This window comes from Myotis yumanensis, unplaced genomic scaffold (assembly GCF_028538775.1).
Source record: "Myotis yumanensis isolate MYYU_CA2020_CCGP unplaced genomic scaffold, mMyoYum1.0.hap1 SCAF_5, whole genome shotgun sequence".
Classification (NCBI taxonomy): Eukaryota; Metazoa; Chordata; class Mammalia; order Chiroptera; family Vespertilionidae; genus Myotis; species Myotis yumanensis.
In genome coordinates this window covers 30,074,742-30,099,983 of record NW_027223756.1, presented here as the reverse complement: position 1 = coordinate 30,099,983, position 25,242 = coordinate 30,074,742, and the positions used below count along the sequence as shown (strand labels likewise).

Here is a 25,242-nt window from a genome sequence, read left to right as displayed (position 1 = left end):
ATTTTCAGCTCTGTCTTCTAATTCACTAATTTGATCCTTAGCTTCCCCTAATCTGCTGTGTATTCCTTCCAATGTGTTAGTCATTCTTTATCTCAGACTGCTCTTTTCTCATAGTTACTATATCTTTTTTCATGCTGTTGAGCATCTTTACCATCATTACTCTGAACTCTGTTTGAGATAAATTTCTTATCTCTGCTTCATTTACCTATTCTTCTGGAGAATTCTGTAGTTTCTTCATTTGGGGGTTGTTTATTTCCTCATTTTGTTGTCTGTCTGGGTTTGTGACTATGTTTTAGGTAAATCCTTTACACCTCTCAATCTCTAGTGCAGGACAGTGTTAATAGGCTGTTTCTGATTAATTAGATCAGGCAAAGACTCAAAGCCTCCAGAGACTGCCTCTGCCTACAGACTGATAGGATTCTAATTGGAATTACCCCCCCCCCCCCCATTGTCCTCAGGTATGCAGGTATGGTGAGAGTAGTTTTTCAACAGGGTGGGGCAGTTGCTCCTGCCTGGAGGCTAATTGTTACTTTTAATCTCTTAAGTGGCCTCAGGGCAAGGTGTTTTCCAATAGGGTGTGTCAGTGTTTTCCCCCCAGGCAAGGCAGATGTCTGTGTGGGAAAGATGTCCTCTGCTCTGTGAGGGAATGACTCAGCCCAGGAAACTTGGGGTGTCTGCTTTCTGAGCTCTATCACCCGAGGCCCCAGTCCTGGCTTCTGTGCTCACAGCTTCAGTCCACTTTATCCTCCCTCTGCCAGAGCACAAGGTGGGTGGCTCCACAGGGAACTTTGTGCGTTGGTCCTTGAACAGGATGCCTGAATTTTCAGCTGTTACTCTCTAGCAGACAGCACCCCACTGCTTTTCATAGCCAGATGTTATGTGGGTACCCTTCTCGGTATTGGTGCTCTCTGCTGGAGGGCCCAGCTTCAGGATTAGATCCCAGAGTTCTCCGTGGCATCCCCCCACAGCTGAGATATCGCTCTGGGACTTCAGTTGCTGTCTGGGCACTGGGCCAGCCCTTTCGCGCCTCCGCCCCTCCTACCAGTCTCTATGTGGTCTCCACTTTCGGTCCTCGGGTGTCAAGGTTCTCTGCTGCAAGTTTTCCGTTGATTATTCAGGAAGTTTTTCTGTATTTTAATTGTAATACCAGTTTGTTCCTGGGAGTATGTCCATGCAGCACCCACTTACTCTGCTGCCATTTTTTAATTATTATCATTATTTTTTAAAATATATTTTTATTGATTTCAGAGAGAAAGGGAAAGGGAGAGAGAGAGATAGAAACATCAGTAATGAGAATCATTGATTGGCTGCCTCCTGCATACCCCCTACTGGGGACCGAGCCCGCAACTCGGGCATATATGCCCTTGACTGGAATTGAACCTGGGACCCTTCAGTGCACAGGTTGATGCTCTAGCCACTGAGCGAAACTGGCTAGGGCTCTTCCACCATTTCTAATCTCCGAAGTTGGATTTATAAAACAATGTATTAAAACATTGTAAAGAGTGGTAGTAGTAATACAATTTCCATACTTAATGGAGGGACATTTTATTGTCATGTCTGATATAATGCAAAATTAAAGATGGACTGTATCTTTATTTTTTTTTTTAACGAAGTATCAGAAATGGTTATAAGATGACCTTTCAGTTTATTTTATTTTACTTATTTATTTTTGTTTTATTTCTTCACTCAAGGCTATGTTTTTACTGATTTGAGAGAGGAAGGAAGATACATTGATGTGAGAGAGAAACATTGATTGGTTGCCTCCCGTATGCACCCCAACTGGGGCTCGAACCCACAACCTAGGTATGTGCCCTGACTGGGAATGGAACTCGCAATTTTTCAGTGTATGGGATGACACTCCAACCAATTGAACTACCTGGCCAGGGTGGATGAGCTTTCAGTTTTAAGGTTCAGTAAGCTAATCCTGTTCCGATAAACCAGAAAGGACATTTTTCCCTCATTTTTATTTAGCCATTTAGGCTAATACCTATATTCCAACACTCTGTGCCAATTTAACTCAGAGCTGCTTCTTGTTTAGTTTTGTATTATTCCTTTAAGATATAAGCTTTGTAATTCCCAAGAGAAAAAAAAATTTAATGTTGAAAACAGATTCTATTGCTGGAATGCTGGAATTGTGGTCTGAACCAAGCATGTCAAACTCAAAGGCTAACACGGGCCAAATAAACAAGGTTTAAGTTTATGTGGGCCACAAAAAAACTAAAGCTTCAATTTTCATAGAAACGTAGGTTTATTTCGATAGAGACATGCTGAATACAAGGGGCTGAAATAAATGAGTCATCATTAACATAAAACAATGGAACATTTTAATAAAAATTAATATATTTTCTTGAACATTAACTTACCAGACACTGAATAACTACACAAATTAATAAGCGTAATGCAAATGAACCTATTTTTCTTGTTCTCCGAAAGTGAAGTATTTCCTGTTCCGCACACCAAACAAGTCACTCCAAGACTAATGACGTGACAATCGGCTGCTAAAATATTCACTGCTAGTATTAGTGGAGAGAAACCGTTTGCCTGTGCGTAAGGGAAATGAATGCAACACCATTATAGTAATCAGTCATTAGCGAAAGTTGTAGTTTGTTATTAATAATTATATATAACAGGATATTGTAAAAATTAAGTTACGAAATTTTTATTAAAATGTTTCTCACATACCATTATATCGGCAGGTCCAAAAAAATATATTCATTGTGGGCCTCATGCAGTCCATGGGCCATGAGTTTGACATGCTTGGTGTAAACTATTATCTCCGCAATCATGTTTCCTATGTTGCAGATTATATAATTGGATCACATTGCGGGGAGGGTCCTCATATAAGTGCAGTGAAGCTATCATAAGCTTCAATTAGATTTAAAAGTACAAGAAAAATAAGCAATGTAACTTCTTGTTAAAAATAAAATCAAATTTTTACAATTTAATTATTAGCTTCGCAAAGCTGTCATGGACCATGTGTCAGATTCATTCCTGGAAACCAACGTTCCACTTTTAGTGTTGATTGAAGCTGCAAAGAATGGAAATGAGAAAGAAGTTAAAGAGTATGCCCAAGTTTTCCGTGAACATGCCAACAAATTGATTGAGGTAAGTCTATTAGCAGTTTTATTAATTGTAAGTAACTTGATGGAATGTGGTGATTTTTTTAGTCACATTATTTAATCAGCTAAAAAATTTAGGGGCTCACCTAATATACAATATGTATAAGATCATTACTACCTAACATCTATCTAAAACTACTATTTTGGTCAGTTACATTGATTATGTACATGATTAAATATAGATAATCCCTATCCTGGAAACTTAACATTTCTATTTAATGTTGTGCTAATAAAGGTAGATTATGACATGACTAAACTCACAACACACAATAGAAGGGAGTAGTGGCTAGAAGACAGAGCTCCAGAGTCACACTGTCTGGGCTTGCATTTCTGGCAAATAACCACCCTACCCCACTACCCCACCCCAAATTCTCATTTCTTATCTGTAAAATGAGGATGCTAATAATTCCTATCTTGGAATTATTTTAAGGTCTAAAAGAGAAGATGTATGTCAGATGCTTAGCACTTTACCTGAGACACAGACTCAGCCAGTCAGCTTGTTTGAAAATTGAAGACACTGACCCTTAACAGTGCTGCTAATTAGATATGTTTGAATAGTAGAAATATGTATGTAAGTGGTTGGTTTGTAAAGTGATAAGAAAGAGAAGTGAATTGCTATTTAGTTTCCGGGTAAGTTAGGTTGCTAACTGAAATAATGTTATTGTTTAATTTAGTCAATATTACTTTATTTAAAAAATTTTACACATAGTAAGCATATATCCAAGTTATTTGGTTTTGTGTGTGTGTGTTTTCTTTTTTTGTTTGTTTGTTTTTTTCCAAGTTATTTGTTTTTGTAACCTTTTGTAAAACATCTAATATTTGGAAAAGATATTTCATAGACCATTTTGTAAGTTAGTTGTTATGTAAGAACAGAAAATGGGGCTTGTATGTAAAATCTATCTCTTGTACGTTTGGATTTATAGTGACATTAGGCCAGGTTAATACCATAAAAATATTCCAAGGAAAACATCAGTAATCACATTAAATGCATTGCTAATTTTACATCTAGTTTTCTTTGAACATTATGAATTAATTATGTATATAATACATAGGTCAGTGTGCTATTTAAGGTAATGATTCTGGCATGTGGAATTAAAATGGGAAGACTTTCATTTTCTGTCTCCGTTAAGCATAATCTTGTTCACAATAGTTACATGACAGCTTGAGGTATAACCTCCAAATGTATAAAGATTGTCTTCAGAAAGCCAACCTCTGTAAGTAGCCTACATATTAGAAAGTATGACTGTGAAGTAGGAAGCAAGGACACTACCAGCCCAAGGCCTTGGGCAACAGGTACCAATAATGGCATGAATAGAGCTCTGTGTGTTAGCTGAACCTCAGCGGGAAGCCCTTGTTTATACTGCAGTTTGAGGGCCCTTTGGGCCTGCCTTGTCATCCTCAGTCTCGGAGCTGGCACTGGCTGAGCACCCTACTGTGTATCATATGCAACTGCAATGTACTTTCTACAACAACATTTCTCAGGTGAGGAAACTTGAGCTTAGAGTTAAATAACTTGTCTTAAGGCTACCTGGCTTGTATCCATCCAACAATGAGGGCTATGCCACTTGAGCTTATTGGCTTAGTGGACAGCCTTATTCCCATGGGAAGCATTAGGTGGACCTGGTAGCCTTGGAGACCTTGCTTCCAGGATTTTTGTCCATGCTTACTTGTACTTTTCATTTCATTCTGAACATCAGTTACCAAGGGCGCCTTGGAGTTTAAGTTAGGTTCCCTCTCACAACTCAGTTCTGACCCCTTTCTCACCTCTCTCCCCTCTCTGTGCCCTCCACCTTCTCATCCCCCACACAGATATATGTATTAAATGGTTTTTCATTGCTTGAGTCATAACCAAAGGCTTTGTAGCACCATTCTGCAAACAGTTAATTACATCTATGGTGATAGAGACACTAGAATATATAATTGCATATGTACATGAAAAGAAAATGAGCGTTTAAAGTGTTATAGAAGCCTCAATTTCCTGACTCAAGGCAGAACTTTATTCTTCAGTGACAAGGCTTCTCCTCCCCACACTACTTTTATATTATAATAAAACGCCCGAACTTGTTTTAAGCAAAGGTAAAATACTTCATTGTTACTGTTTTGATAATCTCTTGGCTTCTTCCTTTCTTTTCATTAGTTCCCTCTTAAATGGAGCCAACTTTGATTTGGTGGGAGATTTGCCATTTTTCCTGGGGGTTTGGAAGTAAGAGTGCTGTGTGAAAGTTGGGTAGGACTGGTGGTGATAGGCCTCTGGCAGGAAAGGAAAGATTCCATAGCCACTGAGAATTCTGTCAGATGTTTGTTTTCCTAAAATAACTGCAGTACAGTTCTGTTGCTTACCACTTGGAGTTACCACAGCTGCAAGTTTGGGGGTCCCCAGTCCACCTACACTTCTAACTTGCGACAGATTTTGAGGGTTCCCATGGCCTATTTCAGTTTCAATAATTTGCTAGAACAACTCATAGAACCCAGAATAGTGCTGTACTACTTAGGATTACATTTTATTATACAAATCGGGACCAGCCAAATGAAGAGACACATAGGGTGAAGTGTGAAAAGGCCTTGTTAAGAAAACACACAAAATTCAACCAAGTGGATTTGAAAATCTAATGGCTTTATTAAGAGATTGATGAGTCAGGCAGCAACTAGAGGGGCACTCTAAGGGTTGTACAAAATGGAAGGTTTTATAGAAGGGACAGTGGGGCAAGGGACTATTAACAAAGGAAAAGAAAGGATTATTTCTGGGTGAAAGAGAACCCCAAAACAGATTGCCACTTCTTTCTGTGCAGGGGGGAAGGGGTGTTATGGAGAAGGGCCCATGTGACTGATTACTTCATTGATGCTGACCAGAAAACACAGACTGTTTGATTAAGATTATGTTTCTGGGAGAGGTTGAAACTGCATTTAAAGTCTGGGTTTGGTATCATGGGCTTTTATTATGAGTGATGCCATTTGGGGCCTGTGGCTTTCTCTGTAAGTCTCAAAGACAGTTTTCTCCCTGGAATCGGAGCACTTCACCCTCCCGATACAGTGATGGCTTGTCAACTAGGAAGCTCCACTGAGTTTCAGTGTCCATAATTTTTATTGAGGTTTCATTATGTAGGCATGATTGATAAAACTGTGATTTAATTGAACTCAATCTCCAGTTTCCCTTGCTCCCCTGAAGCTTGGGCTCTCCTGAATGTCCCAATCCTCTAATCCAGTGGTTCTCAACCTTCCTAATGCCGCGACCTCATGTTGTGGTGACCCCCAACCATAAATTATTTTCGTTGCTACTTCATAACTGTAATTTTGCTACTGTTATGAATCGTAATGTAAATATCTGATATGCAGGATGTATTTTCATTGTTCACGACCCACAGGTTGAGAACCGCTGGATTGAATCACTTGGTTGTCATGGTGGCCTGTCTCAATCCTCAGTCAGCCATTAGCATTACATATCTAGGTCCCCCACCAGGAGTTACCTCATCAGCATAAACTGTCAGGGCCAATGTTGAATAATGAGGACCTTCCTATGACTAATAAAATCTCAAAGATTTAGAAGTTTTCTCCCAGGAATCCAGGCCTAAGACCAAACATTATTATACAGTACCTTCCAATCTTGAAGGTATGTGGAGTGCCTGGTTTTCAGATAGCTTGCTAATGCAGCCATAAACACTTAATGAAAAAGGAAGGACAGGGCAGGTTTGTTTTTTGCAGCTCTATTAGCTCCTGTTTGTGGCCATTTCCCAGTGACTTAATACTCTTACCTGGTACTCCTCGCATTGTTTGTTCTCCCATTCCCTCTAGGTCAGTGGTTCTCAACCTTGGCTGCACATTAGAATCACCTGGGAATCTTTTTAAAATCCTGATTTCTGGGCTTCATCCTCTGGAAATTCTGTTTCTTTGTTACTAATGTTGTGGCCTCTGAAAAATTTTTAAATTTTTTGTAACACATTGTATTTCTGTTAGACAGTCCTAATCTAGATATTTCCTCAGGCCTGCCTCTTCTCTGAATGCTCACCACTCAGCCAGCCCTTATGAACAGCTGTGCCAGAAGGGAGGCAGACCGAGTAGAGCAGCCAAGGCCTCCATCATTCCAGAAGGAGGCTTGACCAGTGTATCCCAGGTTGGCTTTAGCTTTTTAGGCAGTGACCTCAGTCTGTAGTTTGACCGAGCTCACAGGCAGCCCAGGGTTTTCCCTCCAGAGGTGCTGCTGTTCAGTCCCCTCCGCTTCATTCTTGTCTGTGTAGGTGCAGTTGTTGTTTGGCTCTCTGTGATTTTGACAGTCACTCAGTATATACTTCTTAGATTCAGTCTAATGTTCTGTCCCATCAGGATGTTGCTGGCATTACTTAGTATTATAATGGCCTCCTTCTCTCTCTCGCTCGCTTGTGCTCTCTCTTTCGCTCTCTTTCTCTCTTTTAAATAAGTATCTTTTCTCCTTTATTCAATCTGATGTTTAGAAAATTATATAAGACTAGTGGCCCATTGCACGAAGATTTGCACAATAGGCCTTCCTTCCCCTGGCTGCTGGCACCGGTTTTCCTCTGGCACCTGGGACCCAGGCCTTTGGTCCGGCCACAGCAGCGAGGCTTGGCTTCTCCGCTCTGGCTACTCCCAGCCCCTCCTTTTTTTCCCCAGCTTCTCGAGCAGAGGCTAGGGCTGGCTGGAAGCCTGGGTCGCCCCCAACAACCCAGGCCCCCAGCCCCTCCTTGAGCAGAGCCCAGGCCCCTAGCCCCTTCTTGAGCGGAGTCCAGGGCCGGCGGGAAGCTTGGCTTCCTCCGTCGCCAGGAACAACCCAAGCCTCCTGCTCGCTCCAGCTCCGTGGCCACTGCCATCTTCAGTTGTCTTCAGTCTTCGCTCAGTGCCTGCATATGCAAATTGGCTGCCATCTTTGTTGGGTTAATTTGCATAGTTGCTCTGATTGGCTGGTGGGTATAGCGGAGTGATGGAGTGATGGTTAATTCGCATGTTTCTCTTTTATTATATAGGACAAGGCATAGAATAGAACCTTTCAGCTTGCTACTAGAAATCATTCTCTTGATTGAACAATTCTTTGCATATAGTTGGCCTTTCAGGCAGTTAAGAATCCCTTTCTTTTTGTCTTGCTCTCTAAATTATCGAGATAAAACATGTCTACCCTGTTACCCTCATTTCCTTTTTAGTGTCCTCATTAAAATTGGGGTAACTATAGAAATCACATATATGCTATTTCTAAGCTATATTCTAGCAGCTTCTTTGTAGATTCCAGCTGCCTATCTGCTCCCTAGAGCAGGTTCTGTTATGCTTTCCAGTTATATCTTCCTCTCCATCTCCCCATCTCCCCCCTCTAATTTTCTCCATAAACACTTGGATGTTGCTGTATATCAGGTAGATGAAGTCTTCTTACAGCTGATTCCTAAAGGGTATAGTCTGTTTTATTGGGTGTTAGAAAATGTGCCCTTGGACACTGAAGTGAAGCCAGGCCTCTTCCCAGAACCATTTGGGGATGCTGTGTGATTGCTGCAGTAGGGATCTAGGGATCTAGATGTACATAAAACTTTGACCAGCCAATTTGCCCAGGGTAGCTCTATGGTAACACTGCTAGGCTTATTCACCCAACTTCTTCATTAGAGATAAGAGCCTCTGAAAGCATCCCTATGCAGCAAGGTGCTTGGGGAGAAAAGATTCAAGTGCCAATTTAGATTAGATACCGTTAGGGGACAGTACCATTTAAAAATATAGCTTAAAAAAAACTATAAAAGAAATACAAGTTCATTTTAGAAAATTTGGAAAATAAGGAGTAACATTTTGGAGTAGATTCATGCTTATTTTATCTATATGTGGATTGGTTTTTTAGAAAAGTCTTTACAAAATTGATATTATACTGATTTGTGGGGGGTTTTTTAGGCCAGTGGTATCAATGTTTTATGATGTAATGTGTTTTTGCCTTGTTTATCATATCCATTTCATTGTGTTATGAAGTACTCATTTATAGCATTTATATTGATTGCTTACATTTATTAGTCCGTTTATGTAACCATTCCCCTATCATGAGGCATCTAGGTTATTTAGGTTGTTTTAGTTTTTTAATATTACATATAGCAGTCTGAGAAATATGCTTTTACTTTTTATTTGCCATTGCCCCACCTAGTTGTTCAAGCCAAAAGTCTAGGTGTTATCCTTGATTCTTCTTTCCCCCTATTTATTTTTCATGGCCCATATTAATTCACAAGTCTCCGTATCCTTTATTTCCATGGTCACCTCCCTAGTCCAAGCCATCATCTCTCACTGGACTTCTGCAACAGCCTCCTAATTGATTCTTTTGTTTTCACTCTTGCCCATCTCTAGTCTCTCTCTCTCTCTCTCTCTCTCTCTGGCATAGTCTGATACCTTTAAATCAGATTATGTCATTCCTTTGTTTCAGGACCCATCAATATTACCCTCCCCACCATCAACCTTCATGGCTTTTAGACAAAATTGGGATAAAATCCTAAAATTCAGATTCTTAACTATGGTCCATAAGGTACCCTGACTGCCTTTCCAACTGCCTCTTGTCCTATGTCTGTCTTACCTTTTAGTCCCCCTATGCTAGACTACTAGTACTTCTTTCTCTTCAAGCATACCATACCCAGACATGTCACCACCTCATATCTTCTTCACTCCCTGGACCCTCTGCCTGGAATGCTCTGTCCACTTCTCATCATACAGGTCTCTGCCCAAATGTTACTTCTGCAGAGAGGTTTTTGTGGATCCCTCATTTCCTCCATACCACCCTTTGCCATTTTTTTTATCCTGTCACCTGATATATATCCCTCATAACACTTTTCACTATCTGAAATTATTGGGTTTATTTCATTTTTTTCTTCTCTGTCCTGATACCATGCTCTAATAGAATGTAAGTTTTTTTAAAACATGGGCCTAGAACAGTGCCTGGAACATAGTAGGGGCTCAGTAGCAATTAGAGGAATGAATCTACTCGTTCTCAAATGTAATAAGCATAAGATTACCTTATTCTAAAGAGAGAGTGACAATCAAAATAAATGTATATAGTGTATATGTTCTTTATAATGTAGCATAAATGGTGCTGAGATTATATGTGAAAAAAATTATCCATTTTATCAGCATTTGAAAGGAAGCTGAGCAAAAGCTGTTATTTAAGCAGCATTTTAATACGTGACCAAAATAAAATTGGAGCAGATGTGTTGGCGCTTGCTAATTTGGTTTGTGGAAGTCTTCTTTATTGCTTTAATAGAAATACTTTCCCCTCTGACCAGATAAAATAGTATAAAAAGGTTATGCTTTAATTTGGGGTGCCATGTAAAGTTGTTTCAAATGTATTAATAGTTTTTTGAGTAGTATTAGGGATAACACCCACTTAGAAAGGGAAACCTTTAGTGGTGTCTTCTTTGTATATCACATTATGGAAATACAGGCTTAGTTTTAAGAATAAAGCCACATACTTACTCTTGAGGTTTTATGTATGAAGAGAGAAATTTCTCCAGTCCCTCTATGTGCACACAGTTGTTCGGAAGGCTGTGTGCTGCTGGCTACCTATTGGATCCTTATTAAATGACTTTTATGATTTTACTTGAAAAAGCAAGTAACAGTGTTTGCTGTGAGGTTGCTCTGAGCTTATTTTCACAAAGTCTGGTTAGGACCTCTGACTAACTCACGTGCAGCATAGTTGTCAGTGAAATCCAGTACCTTCCTACATATTGAAGGCATTGAAGCCTGCTTTCTTATGTGAAGGGTGTGTAGAGGTTGTGCTGTCCAAGGCCGGTAAGTAGGGGAGAAGGAGCTGAGGGTCAGTGTTAGTGAGCTGGGTAACACTTCTCTTCACCATTTTCTTCTGTTTCTAGCACTGAGGGCTTTGCTTTCATCCTATATAATAAAGAACTAATATGCTAATTAGACTGAACAGCGGAATGATCTTCGGGACAGTTCGGGACAAAGCCGGAGCAAGGGCCCGGAGCAAGGGCTGGCCGAGGCTGCGAGGGCTGAGCCCCTGCATAAATTTCTTGCATCAGGCCTCTAGTTTGTTTATAAAAGGGCATGGCTCTACTTCAGGAAGCGATAACTACCTTTTATATTTGACTCTTCCTCACATTAAGTTAATGATTTCTTTAAGTTCTTCAATTTAAAGTGTATTGAGGTGAAAAATTTATTTTCTGTCAGAAATAATACCTTTTTGCCAATAATGCAACACCTATATATTCTTTTTACTTGCTTCATTCTTTGCCTACCACCTTTGTAAGCAGCTTAGTAGCTAAAGATCAATTTGTTTTCCCCTTTAATTTTGCTCTCTTCTGAGCCCCTTTTCAGTTTCACAAATTCAGACTGAAATAGAAAAAATGCTATTCATGAAATCTTGCCTGTAAAAACTATATATCATTTAGTATCCCTTTTCCTTTAGCCCCAGGCATTGTATTAAAATGGGCCCCTTGTTATAATGAACTTGCTACAGTAAGATGATATCTTGTTCTTTGTCTTGAGTTAAGAACCAAAATGTAAATGAATTGGTTGCTGTTGAGCTGGATTATCATTACTTGTGGGGCTCCCCTTCCACCTTCCAAGTATTTCCCATTATCCAGGACTTCATAGGGTATGGCTTTATTGGCTTGAAATGTGTTTGAACTGCAAATTAAATGACCTGCATTTTAACTTTTATTCTGTGGTATGCTTATACTGTGTAGTAAAGTGGCCTTGAAGAAGACTGGAAGGAGCATTTGAATTAAACACTGACCTTATACGATCTACCTGTGATATCTTGGGTATTTTCTCATTGCCTCTGTATAATACTATAGGATGAAATTCTTGCAAATAGCAAATTAAATGAAGCTTCAACTTTTTAGGACTATAGGACATTTGCATGAAAGCAGTGAGGTGTTCTTGGGGGGAATGCTAGCCTTAGATTCCAGAAGAATTTTCTAAGCATATTGAGTGTGGTCTTCTCACATTTTCAAAGGTCTAAGTTCAGATTAATGGGGCTGTGTGTGACAAAAGTGTCTTGCATATACTATTTTAGCACCTTATCCCCTAACAAACATTTTTGGCTGAACCTAACCACCCAGTCACACTTTGGGACAGTCAAGTGAAGGCAGTGGGTGAACATTGTTCTCAGGAGCGTCAGGATTCTTTTCTCTTGGACCACTGATGAGGATGGTTAAGGAAGCACTCTGCCCAGCCTTGGCCCTGATTCAGGAAAGAGTGTAGGCTTCCTATTTCCTCATCAGTCGAACAGATGGACTAATATTTAGACAGGCACCCATTCTACCTTTACTAATAGATAATTCAGGTAGTTAGATATAAATAGGGAACTTTTAAAGTGGTATATATGCTGCCACATAAATGGAACTAATTACAGTATCATCTGGGTAGTGATTTACAAATGAAACCCTTTTAAAAATACAAAATATCCAAGTTGTTTAAAATAGTTTATGATGTTTTAGTAAATTCACTACTCCTAATCCTGTTGCTAGAGATACTTACAGTTATATCTTACCTCTTCCTAAAATTAGATTTGACATAGCTTATTTAGAATAAAACCATATAAAATAAGTTATATGCAGAAAGCCAGACCCTAGAAAAAGAGTAATAGACAATTATGATCTATAATTGCCAATCTTGAGTTCGGATTTGACACTGCACTTCCTGGTAGCAGGGAGAAAAGGATGAAACAGTTAATTGTGTAGTCCTTGTCTTTAAAATGGAGGAAGGATGCCCCCCCTTCTTTTCCCCCCAGGGAAAATAAGCCTATCCTAAAAATAAAATGTAAAAAGAATCCTTACAGCCTGGTTGGCTTGGCTCAGCAATTGAGTGTGGACCTAGGAACCAAGAGGTCACTGGTTCCCAGTCAGGGTACATACCTGGGTTGTGGGCTTGATCCCCAGCAGGGGGCATGTAAGAGGCAGCCGATCGATGACACTTATCTCTCATCAATGTTTCTATCCCTCTATCCCTCTCCCTCCCTCTCTCTCTAAAAAAAAAAAAAAATCAATAAAAACATTAAAAAAAAGAATCCTTACGTAGGGTTTTTCTATAAGGGACAGTTAATGATTAAGTAGGTGGGGGGGGGGGGTCCTCAACATTTTAACATATAGTGACAGATTCCACATGATTTTCTTGTAAGTTTCTTCTAAAAAGGCAAGATCATAACATTCCATTGCTACTGAGTTGAGATCCAAGCAGCTGTGATCTGGTGAGGGGCTAACCAGCATATGGCCTTCAGCCTGCCAGTGACAATATTGGGAGGACAGAGGGCTGTGAGTCTGTGTGCTTTCTCCTGATCATCCCAGCATTGCTTTCTCCTTTTTAAAAATAAACTTCAACCTTTGTTTTGTTATGTTTTAAATGTACCTTGTAAAGAGCATATGCTTAGTTGTTATTCAGCTTAGCAGGATTTTTCTTTTCTGTTAGAGAGTTTAGTACATATACATTCATTATTATGACATGTGGATTCATTTTACCATTGCATTTTGTTCTCTCCTTTTTGTTTTTGTTTTTTATAATTTTTTAAAAAATTTATTTCAGAGGAAGGGAGAGGGGGAGAGAGAGAGAGAGAAACACCAATGAGGAGAGATAATCATTGATTGGCTGCTTCCTGCACGCCCCCCACTGGGGATCGAGTCCACAATCTGGGCCTGTGCCCTCCACCGGAATCGAACCCGGGACCCCTCAGTCCGCAGCCCGACGCTCCATCCACTGAGCCAAACCAGCCAGGGCTGTTCTCTCCTTCTTATTCCTCTGTTTCTATCCTTTCTCCTCCTGTTTTTGGATTGATTGAGCCTTCCCATTTCCTTTTTTCTTTTTTCCCCCCTTCTTGTTTGGAAATCATCTACCCTCTGTTTCATTAGTGGTAACTGGCTATTTTAGCAAGCATGTTTAACTCAGAGGATAAAGTTAATCAGTATCTTTTTCTCCTGAAACAATATAAGTCTCTTAGAACAGTGGTCGCCAACTGGTGGTCTGTGGTCTGTGAGGTCCGAAAGTTTGGCGACCGCTGATTTAAGGAGAACTTTGGAGCAGCAGTCACCAACCGGTGGTCCACGGACCACTGGTGGTCCGTGAGGTCCGAAAGGTTGGTGACCACTGTCTTAGAATGTTTTAACTCCATTCTCCAACTTAAATATTGTCCAGTATTTTGATTCTCTTAAATTATAGCCCCCTGAATTAGATACTATTGGTATTGCTTTATTTGTTTTTTTTCAAGTTTGCATAAATTTTATCTTATACCATATTTTTATTGCTTCCCATTTCTTCTTGCATATTAAACCTCCCTTCTGGGATTATTTCCCTTCTTCCTGAAGCATAGTCATTAGAAATTCCTTTAGTGGGAGGGAGGAAGATATGTCTGGAGTAAATACTCTTAGGTTGTTTTTGTTTTAACTTAATGTCTTTATTGTGCTCTAATTCTTTTTTTAAAATATATTTTTATTGATTTCAAAGAGGAAGGGGGAGAGAGAGAGAGAGAAACATCAATGATGATAATTGAGAGTCATGGATTGGCTGCCTCCTGCACGCCCCCTACTGGGGGTTGAGCCTGGGACCCTTCAGTCTGCAGGCCGATGCTCTATCCACTGAGCCAAACTGGCCCGGGCTGAAGATATTCTTTATCTCTGGCTTCCATGGTTGCTGTTGAAAAGTCATCAGTCATAATTTGTATTTACTTTCTGGCTGTATAAAAATCTTGTCTTGCCCTAGCCAGTTTGGCTCAGTGGATAATGCGAACTAAAGGGTGCCAGGTTCCATTCCAGTCAAGGGCGCATGCACAGGTGCAGACTTGATCCCCAGTGGAGGGCGTGTAGGAGTCAGCAAATCAGTGATTCTCTCTCATCATTGATGTTTCTATCTCTCTCTCCTTCTCCTTTCCTCTCTGAAATCAATAAAAATACATTTTTTAAAAAATCTTGTCATTGTTGTTCTAAAGCTTCATTACAGTGTGTCAGGGTGTGGACCTTTTTTTTTGGGGGGGGGGTGTTAATCCTCACCCAGGGATATTTTTTCCATTGATTTTTAGAGATAGTGGAAAGAAGGGAGGGGGGAGAGAGAAAGAGAGAAACAAGGAAGTGAGAGAGAGATGTCAATAGGTTGCCTCCTGCACACGCCCTGGGGCACGGTACATGCCCTTGACTGGGAATCCAACTTAGACCCTCCTAACCACCAAGCCAAACCAACTAGATTTCTTTTATTTATCCTGCTTAGAATTTGTCTTCCCAAATCTAAAATTTTAATTTCATTCACTTTGAAAAATTTAAGTATTGCCTCTGTTCCATTTCTTTTCTTTCTTTCCTTCTGAAATTCCTCATAGTTGAATAGTAGTCCTTCTCAGTTTATCCTGCATATCTCATAATTTCTTTTATGACTTCCATATTATAGAAATTTTTTTTAAAGTAATTGTTAAGTTTGACTTTACAGGTTAGTAATTCTTCCTTCAGCAGTGTTTAGTCAAGATTATTTTAAATTTCTGGGAGTGCCAGATGTTATAACTTTTCACGCGAAATTGAATTTTGATCTTTCTCAAATCTGCCTAGTTTTGTGTTTTTTTAAAAATCCTCATTAGTAATTAAAAAAAAATTCCTCACCTGAGGATCTCTTTTTCATTGATTCTAGAGAGAGGAAGGGAGAAGAGAGTGGGAGAGAAAAACATTAAGAGAAACATCAAATGCTTCCCGTTTACACCCTGCCTGGGGCTCAAACTCATAACCAGATTTGTGCCCTGCCTGGGAATCCAACCCGAAACCCTACTGTGCATGGGATGAGCCACATAGGCGAGGGTTCAAATCTGCCTCGTCATTTTGAGTGTGTTTTTTCCTTGTCTCTACTTTGGTGACTTTTTTTTTTTTTTTAGGTCTCTTAACATAAGAAATATTTTTAATATTCCATGTTTGATCATTTGAATATCTGCAGTTATTGTGGATTTGATTACTCAGTTCTTTTGCTTACTCTACCCCAGATGCTTATTTCCTTATGTACTTTCTGCATTTTTATTGTGACTTCACATTCTGGCATTTTGTATATGGGAATTCTCTGAGACCTGGGATTAGATCACCTTTCATCCGAGAAAATTTCCATTTATATTTGCTTCTGCCAGTTGTTTAGGGATACTACTAACACATGACCTCCTAAGCCTAAAAGTTTTTTGGGCCAAGTAAATAATGTAATTTCTATGCTTTAACCCCTGTGGGGGGCGTGCAGGACGCAGCCGATTAATGATTCTCTTTCATCATTGATGTTTCTGTCTCTTCCTCTCTGAAATCAATAAAAATATATTAAAAACAAACAAAAAACAAGTTCTGATCACAGAATAGTTTGTACCCCATTCCCACCCACCCCTACTCCAAGTGAACACTGTTTTCAGTGCTTGCTTGCCTTTCTGAATTTCTGCTTTCTCATTTCTAGCCTCTGACAGTTTCCTTTAATCACTTACCTGCATTAAAAAATAAAAACAAAAAACAGCATTATTGAGATACAATTTATGTAACATAAATATTACCCATTTTAAGTATACAATTCAGTGATTTTCTTATTAAATTTACAGTACGATGCAAACTTCACCACAATTCAGTGTGGAACTTTTCTATCACCCATGCATACTTCATTTTTTGGTAACATACTTTGTTCCTCCTAATAAGGTAGCCAGCACCCTTCTCTGGAAATTGGGAATATGCAGGTTTAACCTCTGTTCCATCATCATTTTCCCTGTGGGTTGGGGAGTAATTATTAGAAGTTTCTTTTTTTTTTTTTTTTTTAAATATATTTTATTGATTTTTTACAGAGAGGAAGGGAGAGAGATAGATAGTTAGAAACATCGATCAGCTGCTTCTTGCACATCTCCTACTGGGGATGTGCCCGCAACCCAGGTACATGCCCTTGACCGGAATCGAACCTGGGACCTTTCAGTCCGCAGGCCGACGCTCTATCCACTGAGCCAAACCGGCCTCGGCTGTTAGAAGTTTCTTGAGTGGTTTTGAAATTTATATGACATGCAGTTGGGACTTCTCAGATATCTGACAAGTTTGGAAAAGTTGAGTTACTATTATTTTGGATTTTTTGAGAGTTCAGACTCAATCATTTTAAAGACAAAAACTCAGGTGGTAGCTTGACTTGCAGCCAATGGCAAATGATGCAGGTTGTGAGCTTATGGCCTCTTACCTAGGTCGTGATGTTACCACTTAGACGTTAAAGCTTCCTTTTCCACAGTTTTCTACTTGTTTTATGCCACAGAATGGATGAGATGTTAGAGTAGGTCATTAATTTATCACCAAGAACAGAAAAAACCTTCCTGCACAGGTTCCAGAGTAAGGGGCAGTGTCACATTTCATCCGAATGTAAAGCCATGAGCAGTTACTGAGGGCAGTGGGAAGAACTGTATGTGACTTGAACAATCTGCACTTTATTTAAAGTCATCAGTAAATGTACAGTAGAGGGAAATAGTCATAATGGGACATTTTATTACTACAAACTTGGTTTTATAAGTTTTATTTAAGGAAAGAAAATCAGGTGTGGAATAAAGGTAGAGCTTTTCTAAATGTCTGAAAAGTTGTTTTTCTGTCATGTACAAGTGGGTTAGGCAGAAGCAGTGCAAAAGAGGCCTTCATGCCCTGGCTGGGTAGCTCAATTGATTAGAGCGTCATCCTGTTTATGTCAAGGTTGGGGTTCAATCCCCCGACAGGCACGTACAAGAAACAACCAATGAATGCATAAATAAGTGAACAACAAATCAATGTTGCTCTCTCCCTCCCCCTCCCTTTCTCTCTCTCCCTTCCTCTCTCTCTAAAATCAGTTGGGGGTTGGGGGGGAGGCCTTCATGATTTCAAAGCTAGTAGTCATAGTGTCAGTCTCAGCCTACCTCTTGGATTAACAGGACCAAAGACATTTAAATTGTTAATACCTCAAGTTACTGTGATAGCAAAGATATAATAATTTATTCCCAGAACAAATGTAGAGATACTGCTCATTACTAAGTCTCAGCTCTGCCAGGTTCTCTGGGAGTTAGCTGCTCTGAGTGTTTTTAATTCACAGTCTCAGTATTAGCTGCCATCCCAGATTCCTAGAGCCCCAGAAGGAGGCATTTAGGAAGCCCCTCCCCTCACCCCGTTTTCACTGTAGCCTGGCACTAGTATATGAGGTTAGTCTCTCAGAGAGCTATGATTGAGATACTGCATTTGCACATTTGTCATTGTTAGAAGTGAGTAGCCTGTCCCTGGGGGGTGAATTGAGCATCCATCTGGAGAAGACTGTCAGTGACAGGCACCCGCTGCCTCCTCCCGGGTTAGGCAGTGTGGCTTCCTGAAACAGGCAGCGTGCTCCTATTGAGCATTACTGCTTCAGCAGTACATTAGAAAAGTTTGTAAACAATGTTTTAAAATAAAGAACAAGTCTTCCATAACCTTTGTTTTGTTAGGATTTATATCAGGAAAGATGCTTTACAGAAGTCAGCCATTTCACCCTCAGCCACACACACACGTGTCTGACCTATAGTAGAAAACACTTTATATAATCTGTTTGCTTCTTAATTTAAATATGTTTTTCCAGATTCATACAATTGGGAGAATATAAATTGAAAGGAGAGTGTATGAGACTAGAGCATGGAAGGCAAAAACACAGTGACAGGCCTTCCTGCAGCTAACATTTGGCTGGCCTCTTCAGTGGTGGGCGTGGACGGGGTGCTGGGCATTAGCACACTCATCTCACAGGGGCCTCTTCAGTGGTGGGCGTGGACGGGGTGCTGGGCATTAGCACACTCATCTCACAGGGGCCTCTGTTAGTTCCAAACTGCTAGTTTAGTGTCACCCTCACATTTTACATTTGGTTTTCAAAATTCCTTCTTATGACAGTAGAAGTTGTAGATTCATGAACTCATCTAATTTAAGCTTTCTCCTTCATTATAGCATCATAAAATATATAATTGAGGGATAGTGTTTTTTAAAAGTTTACAAAATTTAGCTTAGTCATATTTCGTAGTAATTTCAAAACAAATAGGAATCTTCAATCAGCTCTATAAATTGTCATCATAAAGAGTCTCTTGGCTCAAGTCCCGGCGATACCAGAAAGTAGGATTGTAGTCTTCAGGGAGTATATCTGTTACTTCTTTATGTGATTTTGAAGGCCACTAAACATTAAAGATCTGATTTAATTTTCTGTTTCCTTACCTTTTATTTTTAAATGCATGTTCGTTCTTTCGTTTCTTCTTGTGATTAGCATTGCAGGATTCTGATAGTTAGCAGTCTTATAGAAAAATGGTAATCCCCAACTGTAACACAGCAGACAATAGCCATAATAGTATATAATTTTTCTTGTGCCTTTGTGTGCTTAAATTGGGTGGAGGAGTGAAAAAAAATCAAAGGTTATTGTCACTGCCCTTGTTTACTCTGGCATTTAAATTCTTGGAAAGTACCTCTGATATTCAACTGCCATTCATAATTCACTTTGCAACTGGGGGAAAGATGTGTCTCACCACTATGTGTTCAGTCGGTCTCCGTGTTACTAATGGAATTGGCAAGCCTGTTCATTTAGGAACATGGATAGGTGATCACAGCCCTAGCAGTTACTACAGAGCAACATTCTCAGCATAGCCAGAGCCACGGCAGAGGAAGTATGACACAGCTTGGGAAGATTGGCATGAGCACTGTCACTGAGGGTTGGAGGGGAAGGTAAAGATTTTAGTTCGAGTGAAATAGCATTGTTCAGGAAAGAGTCCAGCTGTCAGTGCTTTTGAGAATCCAGTTGGAGGACAATTTTGTTCTTAACGATAGAACATCATCCCTGTTTCTTCTTCCTTTTCTGATGAGGATGGCCTTGATGTTTTCTTAATGCTATTTTTTTATTTGAAAAATAACCTTGTGTTCAAATGAAAAGCATCCATTCACATGTCAAATGAGAATAACTTAGAATTTCTATTTCCTTACTTCAAGAACAGCTGCAAAGTACATTTTTATTTGAGTATATCAACAATTCTTTCCTGATGCCCTTGATGCCACAGCTTTTCTCATGTTATTGCCCTCACTAGGAGAACCTCTGTCTGAAGTTCCTGTTTAGGCAGGTGAGAGCCCATGTAAAGCCTGTGAGTTACAGGCCGTGGAATGTTTCAAGGTTCGGCCACCAGCTTACAGTGTGACCTGTGTTACGAATCTATAATTTCCTCAGGACAGAGCTAGAAAAAAACCAAACGTGTCCTTATAAGCTGTAAAGGTCAGGGATGGGGGTAAGTGTATGTTTATTTTTCTTTGCAGTCCAAGAGAAAAATCTTCAAAGATCTTTTTATGTGTTCCTTCTTCTAGGTCGCCAACTTGGCCTGCTCTATTTCAAACAATGAAGAAGGTGTAAAGCTTGTTCGAATGTCTGCGAGCCAGCTAGAAGCCCTCTGCCCTCAGGTAAAGTATGACCAGCAATGCTGTAAGGTACCAACAGACTGAATTTGGGTTCGAGTGGAGATGAGGTTTATTTTGTTGGTTTTGTTTTTAGGATTTTAGATAGAAGTCTTAGAGACAAAACACTGATTCAGAGTCTGCAAATCTTGGAGAAATTTGTTTAACTTCAAGTGACATTCCCTCAGGGCATCACATGTTCTATCCTCTTGCCCTTCATTAAAAATGCATAGTACCCTGGCCAGTGTGACTCGGTTGGGCATGGTCCTGTGCACTGAGAGGTCTCAGGCTCAATTCCCGGTCAGTGCACATGCCTGGGTTTCCGGTTTGATCCGCTGTAGGAGGTGTACAGGAGGCAGCCAATGGATGTTCTGCTCTCATATCGATGTTTCTCCCCCCCTCCCCCTTCCCCTCTCCCTCCCCTTCCCATCCCCCTCTCTCTAAAAAAATCAATTAAAACATCTTAAAATAAAATAAAACATCTTAAATAAATAAAAATGCATAATGTCCTCCACTGTTCGCAAATAGGGGGTGTGCAGTGACCACACTATTCTGTCTACATCCTTCTTGAACGAAGGGCTACCTGCAACATCTGGCAGTCCTGTAATCATGATGGTCACCCCACAAACCTAAAAGTATAATAGCTACCCACCTGCCCTCCATCCTAATGCCCAGTATTTGGGTGTTTCTGTGTTGGGGAAGGAGGGGGAAAGATTCAAGAGCTGGAACCCTTACTCTGTAGTGTCCTAAAGTAGCTTTATGATACAGATATTAATGATGTAATTAAGCCAGCTACCAAAGTAAAAGCTTGAGAACTTTTCTCCATTTATAATGGCATATTGGAAGACTGGTGATGGGATTAGGTTAAGCGAGAAATACTCTGAAGCACATAGAAGAATGGTGTATCCCATGAGGGGAACGGATCCTATTTGTGTGGCCTGGTACTCCTTGCCGCTCCCAGGCAAAATAAGCAGTGTAAATGCTGTTTCAGCGGAAGAGATTGCCTCTCCAATTTGCCAGATAGAGAATGCTCATGGGCATACTTGGAGGATTTACATTTACCTCTCTTGAAATGGCCTGCCAGATGGCAGTGGCCACGAATAAATGGGAATAAGCAAGGGAACTGGAGTAATGGAATAGAGATCACAGGAAGGAAGTTTCTGTGTTACGTCTGCAACCAGCTTTAAAATATACTCTGTCCATACTCTTTCATATAAATAATTCCTGACACTCAAGGTAGGTGATGGAAATAAGTAAACCCGGTTACTAATTTGAGATCCTAACTGGTATGCAGGTTAGTTTAGGGCATTTGCTATCATTCTCAACCATGTGGCTAGTTTCCCAATGAGAGTTGCTTCATCTAAATATTAGTGTGATGGGCTCAGTTTGTGAATCCACATTATGTGATGGTCAGTTCCTCAGCTTTAATCCAGTGATGAAATCTACTAGTGATTGCTAGCTGTACAGATAGATAATAAACACAATGGATTGAATAACCTCCAGAAAGTTAATGTATGACCAAGTTGTATGAAATAAATTTAGAGCATGTTTCTCAAGATTTGGCATTCTCTCCTTAAGTTTGCCATTTTGCCCTATCAGTATTTGTTTTTAATGTCTTTAGTTCTCCATTTGGTTTTTAAATGTTTGAAAAGCGACAATGCTTTCACATATCGGCTGAAACAGATGGTAACATACGCTGATCACACCTACCAAGAATATTTATATAAATGATCTTAAAGCCCAGGGGGAAAAAATCACATGAGGAGTCTAGTAGATAGAGCCTAATGAAAATGGCCATGTGTGTGCTGCGAGGTCCTTTCATTATTTTTAAAGAGAAGTCAGCAGTTCAGATGTTTCTGTCAAGTTTCAATTTTAAATGATTGGTTACAAATTTTAAAATGTTGCAATTCTTTGAGGAGGGTAAACCAAACACTTTTGGGAGCTGCATGTAGCCTGCCTTGGTCCATGTGTTTCATGCTCAAAGGATTCTCCCCTTCAAGGTAGCTGTTACTTTGAGGAAGAGGGATTTGAGTGGAGCCCTCTCCTTTCTCTTCATCCTGATGCAGACACTGAGCTCGGCTCATGGGAGTGGGTGGGTGGGGGTTTCTAGCCCCCTGGTATTCTCTTCTGCAGTCAGTGGCTTGTTTGATAACAGACTCCAGTCAAAGCCGATGATCTAAACTAGATTAGTTAGTTAATTCACCAGGAGTTTAAGGTGGTATTTAATAAACTATAGTATATAGACAAACAGTTATTACATTAACCCTTTGAGTGCCAACCAATATCCTAGGAACTCTGCTAAAATTGCCAAGGCATTTTTGCTGATTTTACAGCAGTTTAGGAAAAAAATTATGAATCGCAAGTAAATGAAGTTACATATTCAAAAACTTAAGGAAACCTTTACTACATTGACATATTTAGCAATATCAGCATCACTAATAAAAGCAGACTTAGAACTGGACGCCATTTCGAAGCTTTGATAGCGCTCCCGGCACTTTTGGCGAAAGACAGGAGCGCGATGGCGCTCCCCGGCACTCTAGGGTTAAAGTGTGTTTCCTTATTGGGACACACTGTCAACATCTGTCCAAGGATGGAGTGCCTGTTAGGATTTTCCAGGCTGTTTTTTGTGCTTCATGCCCAGGGCCCTGCATGCAGGCAGCCCTGGCCCCTCTGCTGATGCAGCTTCCCTAGGGGCAGCTCTTTAGTGGCCCCACCTACAGTTTGGAGTTGGCTCCTAGTTCTCCTTGTTCCTTTCTGGAGAGGAGGGAAGAGTTTTTGTCCCCATTTTCCAGGTCCCCTTTACCAAAATGAACTTTTGGAAATGGGAAAATCTGTTCTAAAATAATAACTTTTTAGTAGTCACATGACTTTAACTTCAAATATTGGAGATTAAACTTGAGTTAGGAGGAAGTAATCTGAAAATGACTTTATTTTGTTGTTTGAGGGGAGAAAGCATCCACATTTTTGGTGATTTGCTGTTCTCATCAGCAAGAAATGAAGTAGGTCAGGTCTCTCTCTCTCTCTCTCTCTCTCTCTCTCTCTCTCTCTCTCTCTCTCTGCATTGCCTTCTACTTTGTGGCTGCATTCTCTCTGACTCTGTTCATCACAGAGGGGTCCTGCCTCCATCTGAGCACAGAGCCCCCAGCTTTATACACTCTCACAAGGAAAAACTGTTTTAGGAAAGACCTGACACTGTATCCCCATATGTCCCCGACATTGTCTTGCTTATAGATGTGCCTAACTTTTAGTCCACTGTAGCTACTTCAAATATTTCAGTTTTTTAGTTCATTCGGTGCTGCTAGGGAAGGAAAGGAAAAAACAAAACAAAACCCTGCCAACAACAGGTTTCTGACAATCGAGTCTTTAAAATTTGAGGAGGGCATTTTAGAGATGATCTCTCTTTTTTAGGGTGACATTGGTTAATAAAACCATACAGGCTTCAAGTGTACAGTTTAGTAACACATCATGTACACATTGCACCATGTGCTTACCATCCAGAGTAAAGTCTCTTCCTACCCCATTCCTCCCGCCCCCTTTGCCCACCTGCACCTCCCTCCACCCTCCTTTCCTTCTGATTATCGCCACATCTGTGTCTGTGTGTTATGTATATGTTTATTGTTGGTATTTTTTGCTTAATCCCTTCACCTTTTTCATCCAGCCCTCCAACTCTCCTCCCCTCTGACAACTGGCAGTCTGTTCCATGCCTCTGTATGTATTTTGTTTGTCCGTTTATTTTGTACATTAGATTCGACATATAAGTGAGATCATATGATATTTGTCTTTCTCTGGCTGGCTTATTTCACTCAGCATAATAATCTCCAGGTCCATTCATGATGTTGCAAAGGGTAAAGTTTCCTTTTTTTATGGCCATGTAGTACGCCATTGTATAAATGTACCACAGCTTTTTTATCCACTCATCTACTGATGGACACTTGGGCTGTTTCCAGATCTTGGCTATTGTAAATAACGCTGCAATGAATATTAGGGGTGCATATATTCTTTTGAATTAGTATTTCGGGTTCCTTCACATAATTCCCAGAAGTGGGATTGCTGAATCATAAGGCAGTTCCATTTATCAGGTGTCCTTTGTAAAAATGAGAAAGTTTTGTAGTCAAATGAGAAAGTTAACCTTAGGCAAGGTGCTGTTCCTCCATTATACTGTATGCAATAAGATATATTACAGAACAAAAGAAAGCAATTTTCTCTTTGTAAGGGAAAATTATCTTAGTATTTAAAACATATAATTAAGTCCTGGTCTGTGTTTACTTGGCTCTCATTGGAAACATTTTCTTCAGACAAATATTCTTACAAGGCCTTGTTTCACTCTGATTCATTGAAACATGAATGAATTAATGAGTTAATTAATGAAGTTAATAGTCCACAATGGTGAAGCACCTAGTGGTAATGAATGGCAAGAAGAAAAAGAGACAAAAAACAAGCCTTGAAATGAAAATATGGGAGACCACAGCATAACACGAGAAAGATAGGATGGCTTTTCTTCCAAATAATTTATCATGCAAACCCATACACTTTAGAAAGTAGTGGGCTATTAGTAATTACTAACTGGATGACATAGTCCCCATATGCCTTGGAATTTTTTACTGATTGTCTTGATAGTTTTCACTTCCTGTTATTTAGTGGGAAAGAGGAACAGTTGCACCAGTCTAGCAGGTCTAATACTTCAGTTTGTTACAACTGCAGTTTTGGGGGGCTAATTCTTTGGCATATCCCTCCAATCATTTGGGAATTATACACATGACCTGTAGGTATTTGGTTCTTTTTTTTTTTTTTTT

At 40.0% G+C, this 25,242-nt stretch overlaps 1 protein-coding gene across 3 annotated transcripts in view; it reads left to right on the top strand.

The window, feature by feature from the left end:
- CTNNA1 (catenin alpha 1) overlaps nucleotides 1–25,242 on the top strand; it is a 174,967-nt gene that overhangs the window by 129,706 nt on the left and 20,019 nt on the right. For all 3 annotated transcript variants that reach the window (XM_070414893.1, XM_070414892.1, XM_070414894.1), the window contains 2 exons: nucleotides 2,953–3,105; nucleotides 20,363–20,455. In XM_070414893.1, coding sequence (XP_070270994.1) covers nucleotides 2,953–3,105; nucleotides 20,363–20,455 — 246 coding nt within the window. The remainder of the gene's footprint in view (nucleotides 1–2,952; nucleotides 3,106–20,362; nucleotides 20,456–25,242) is intronic.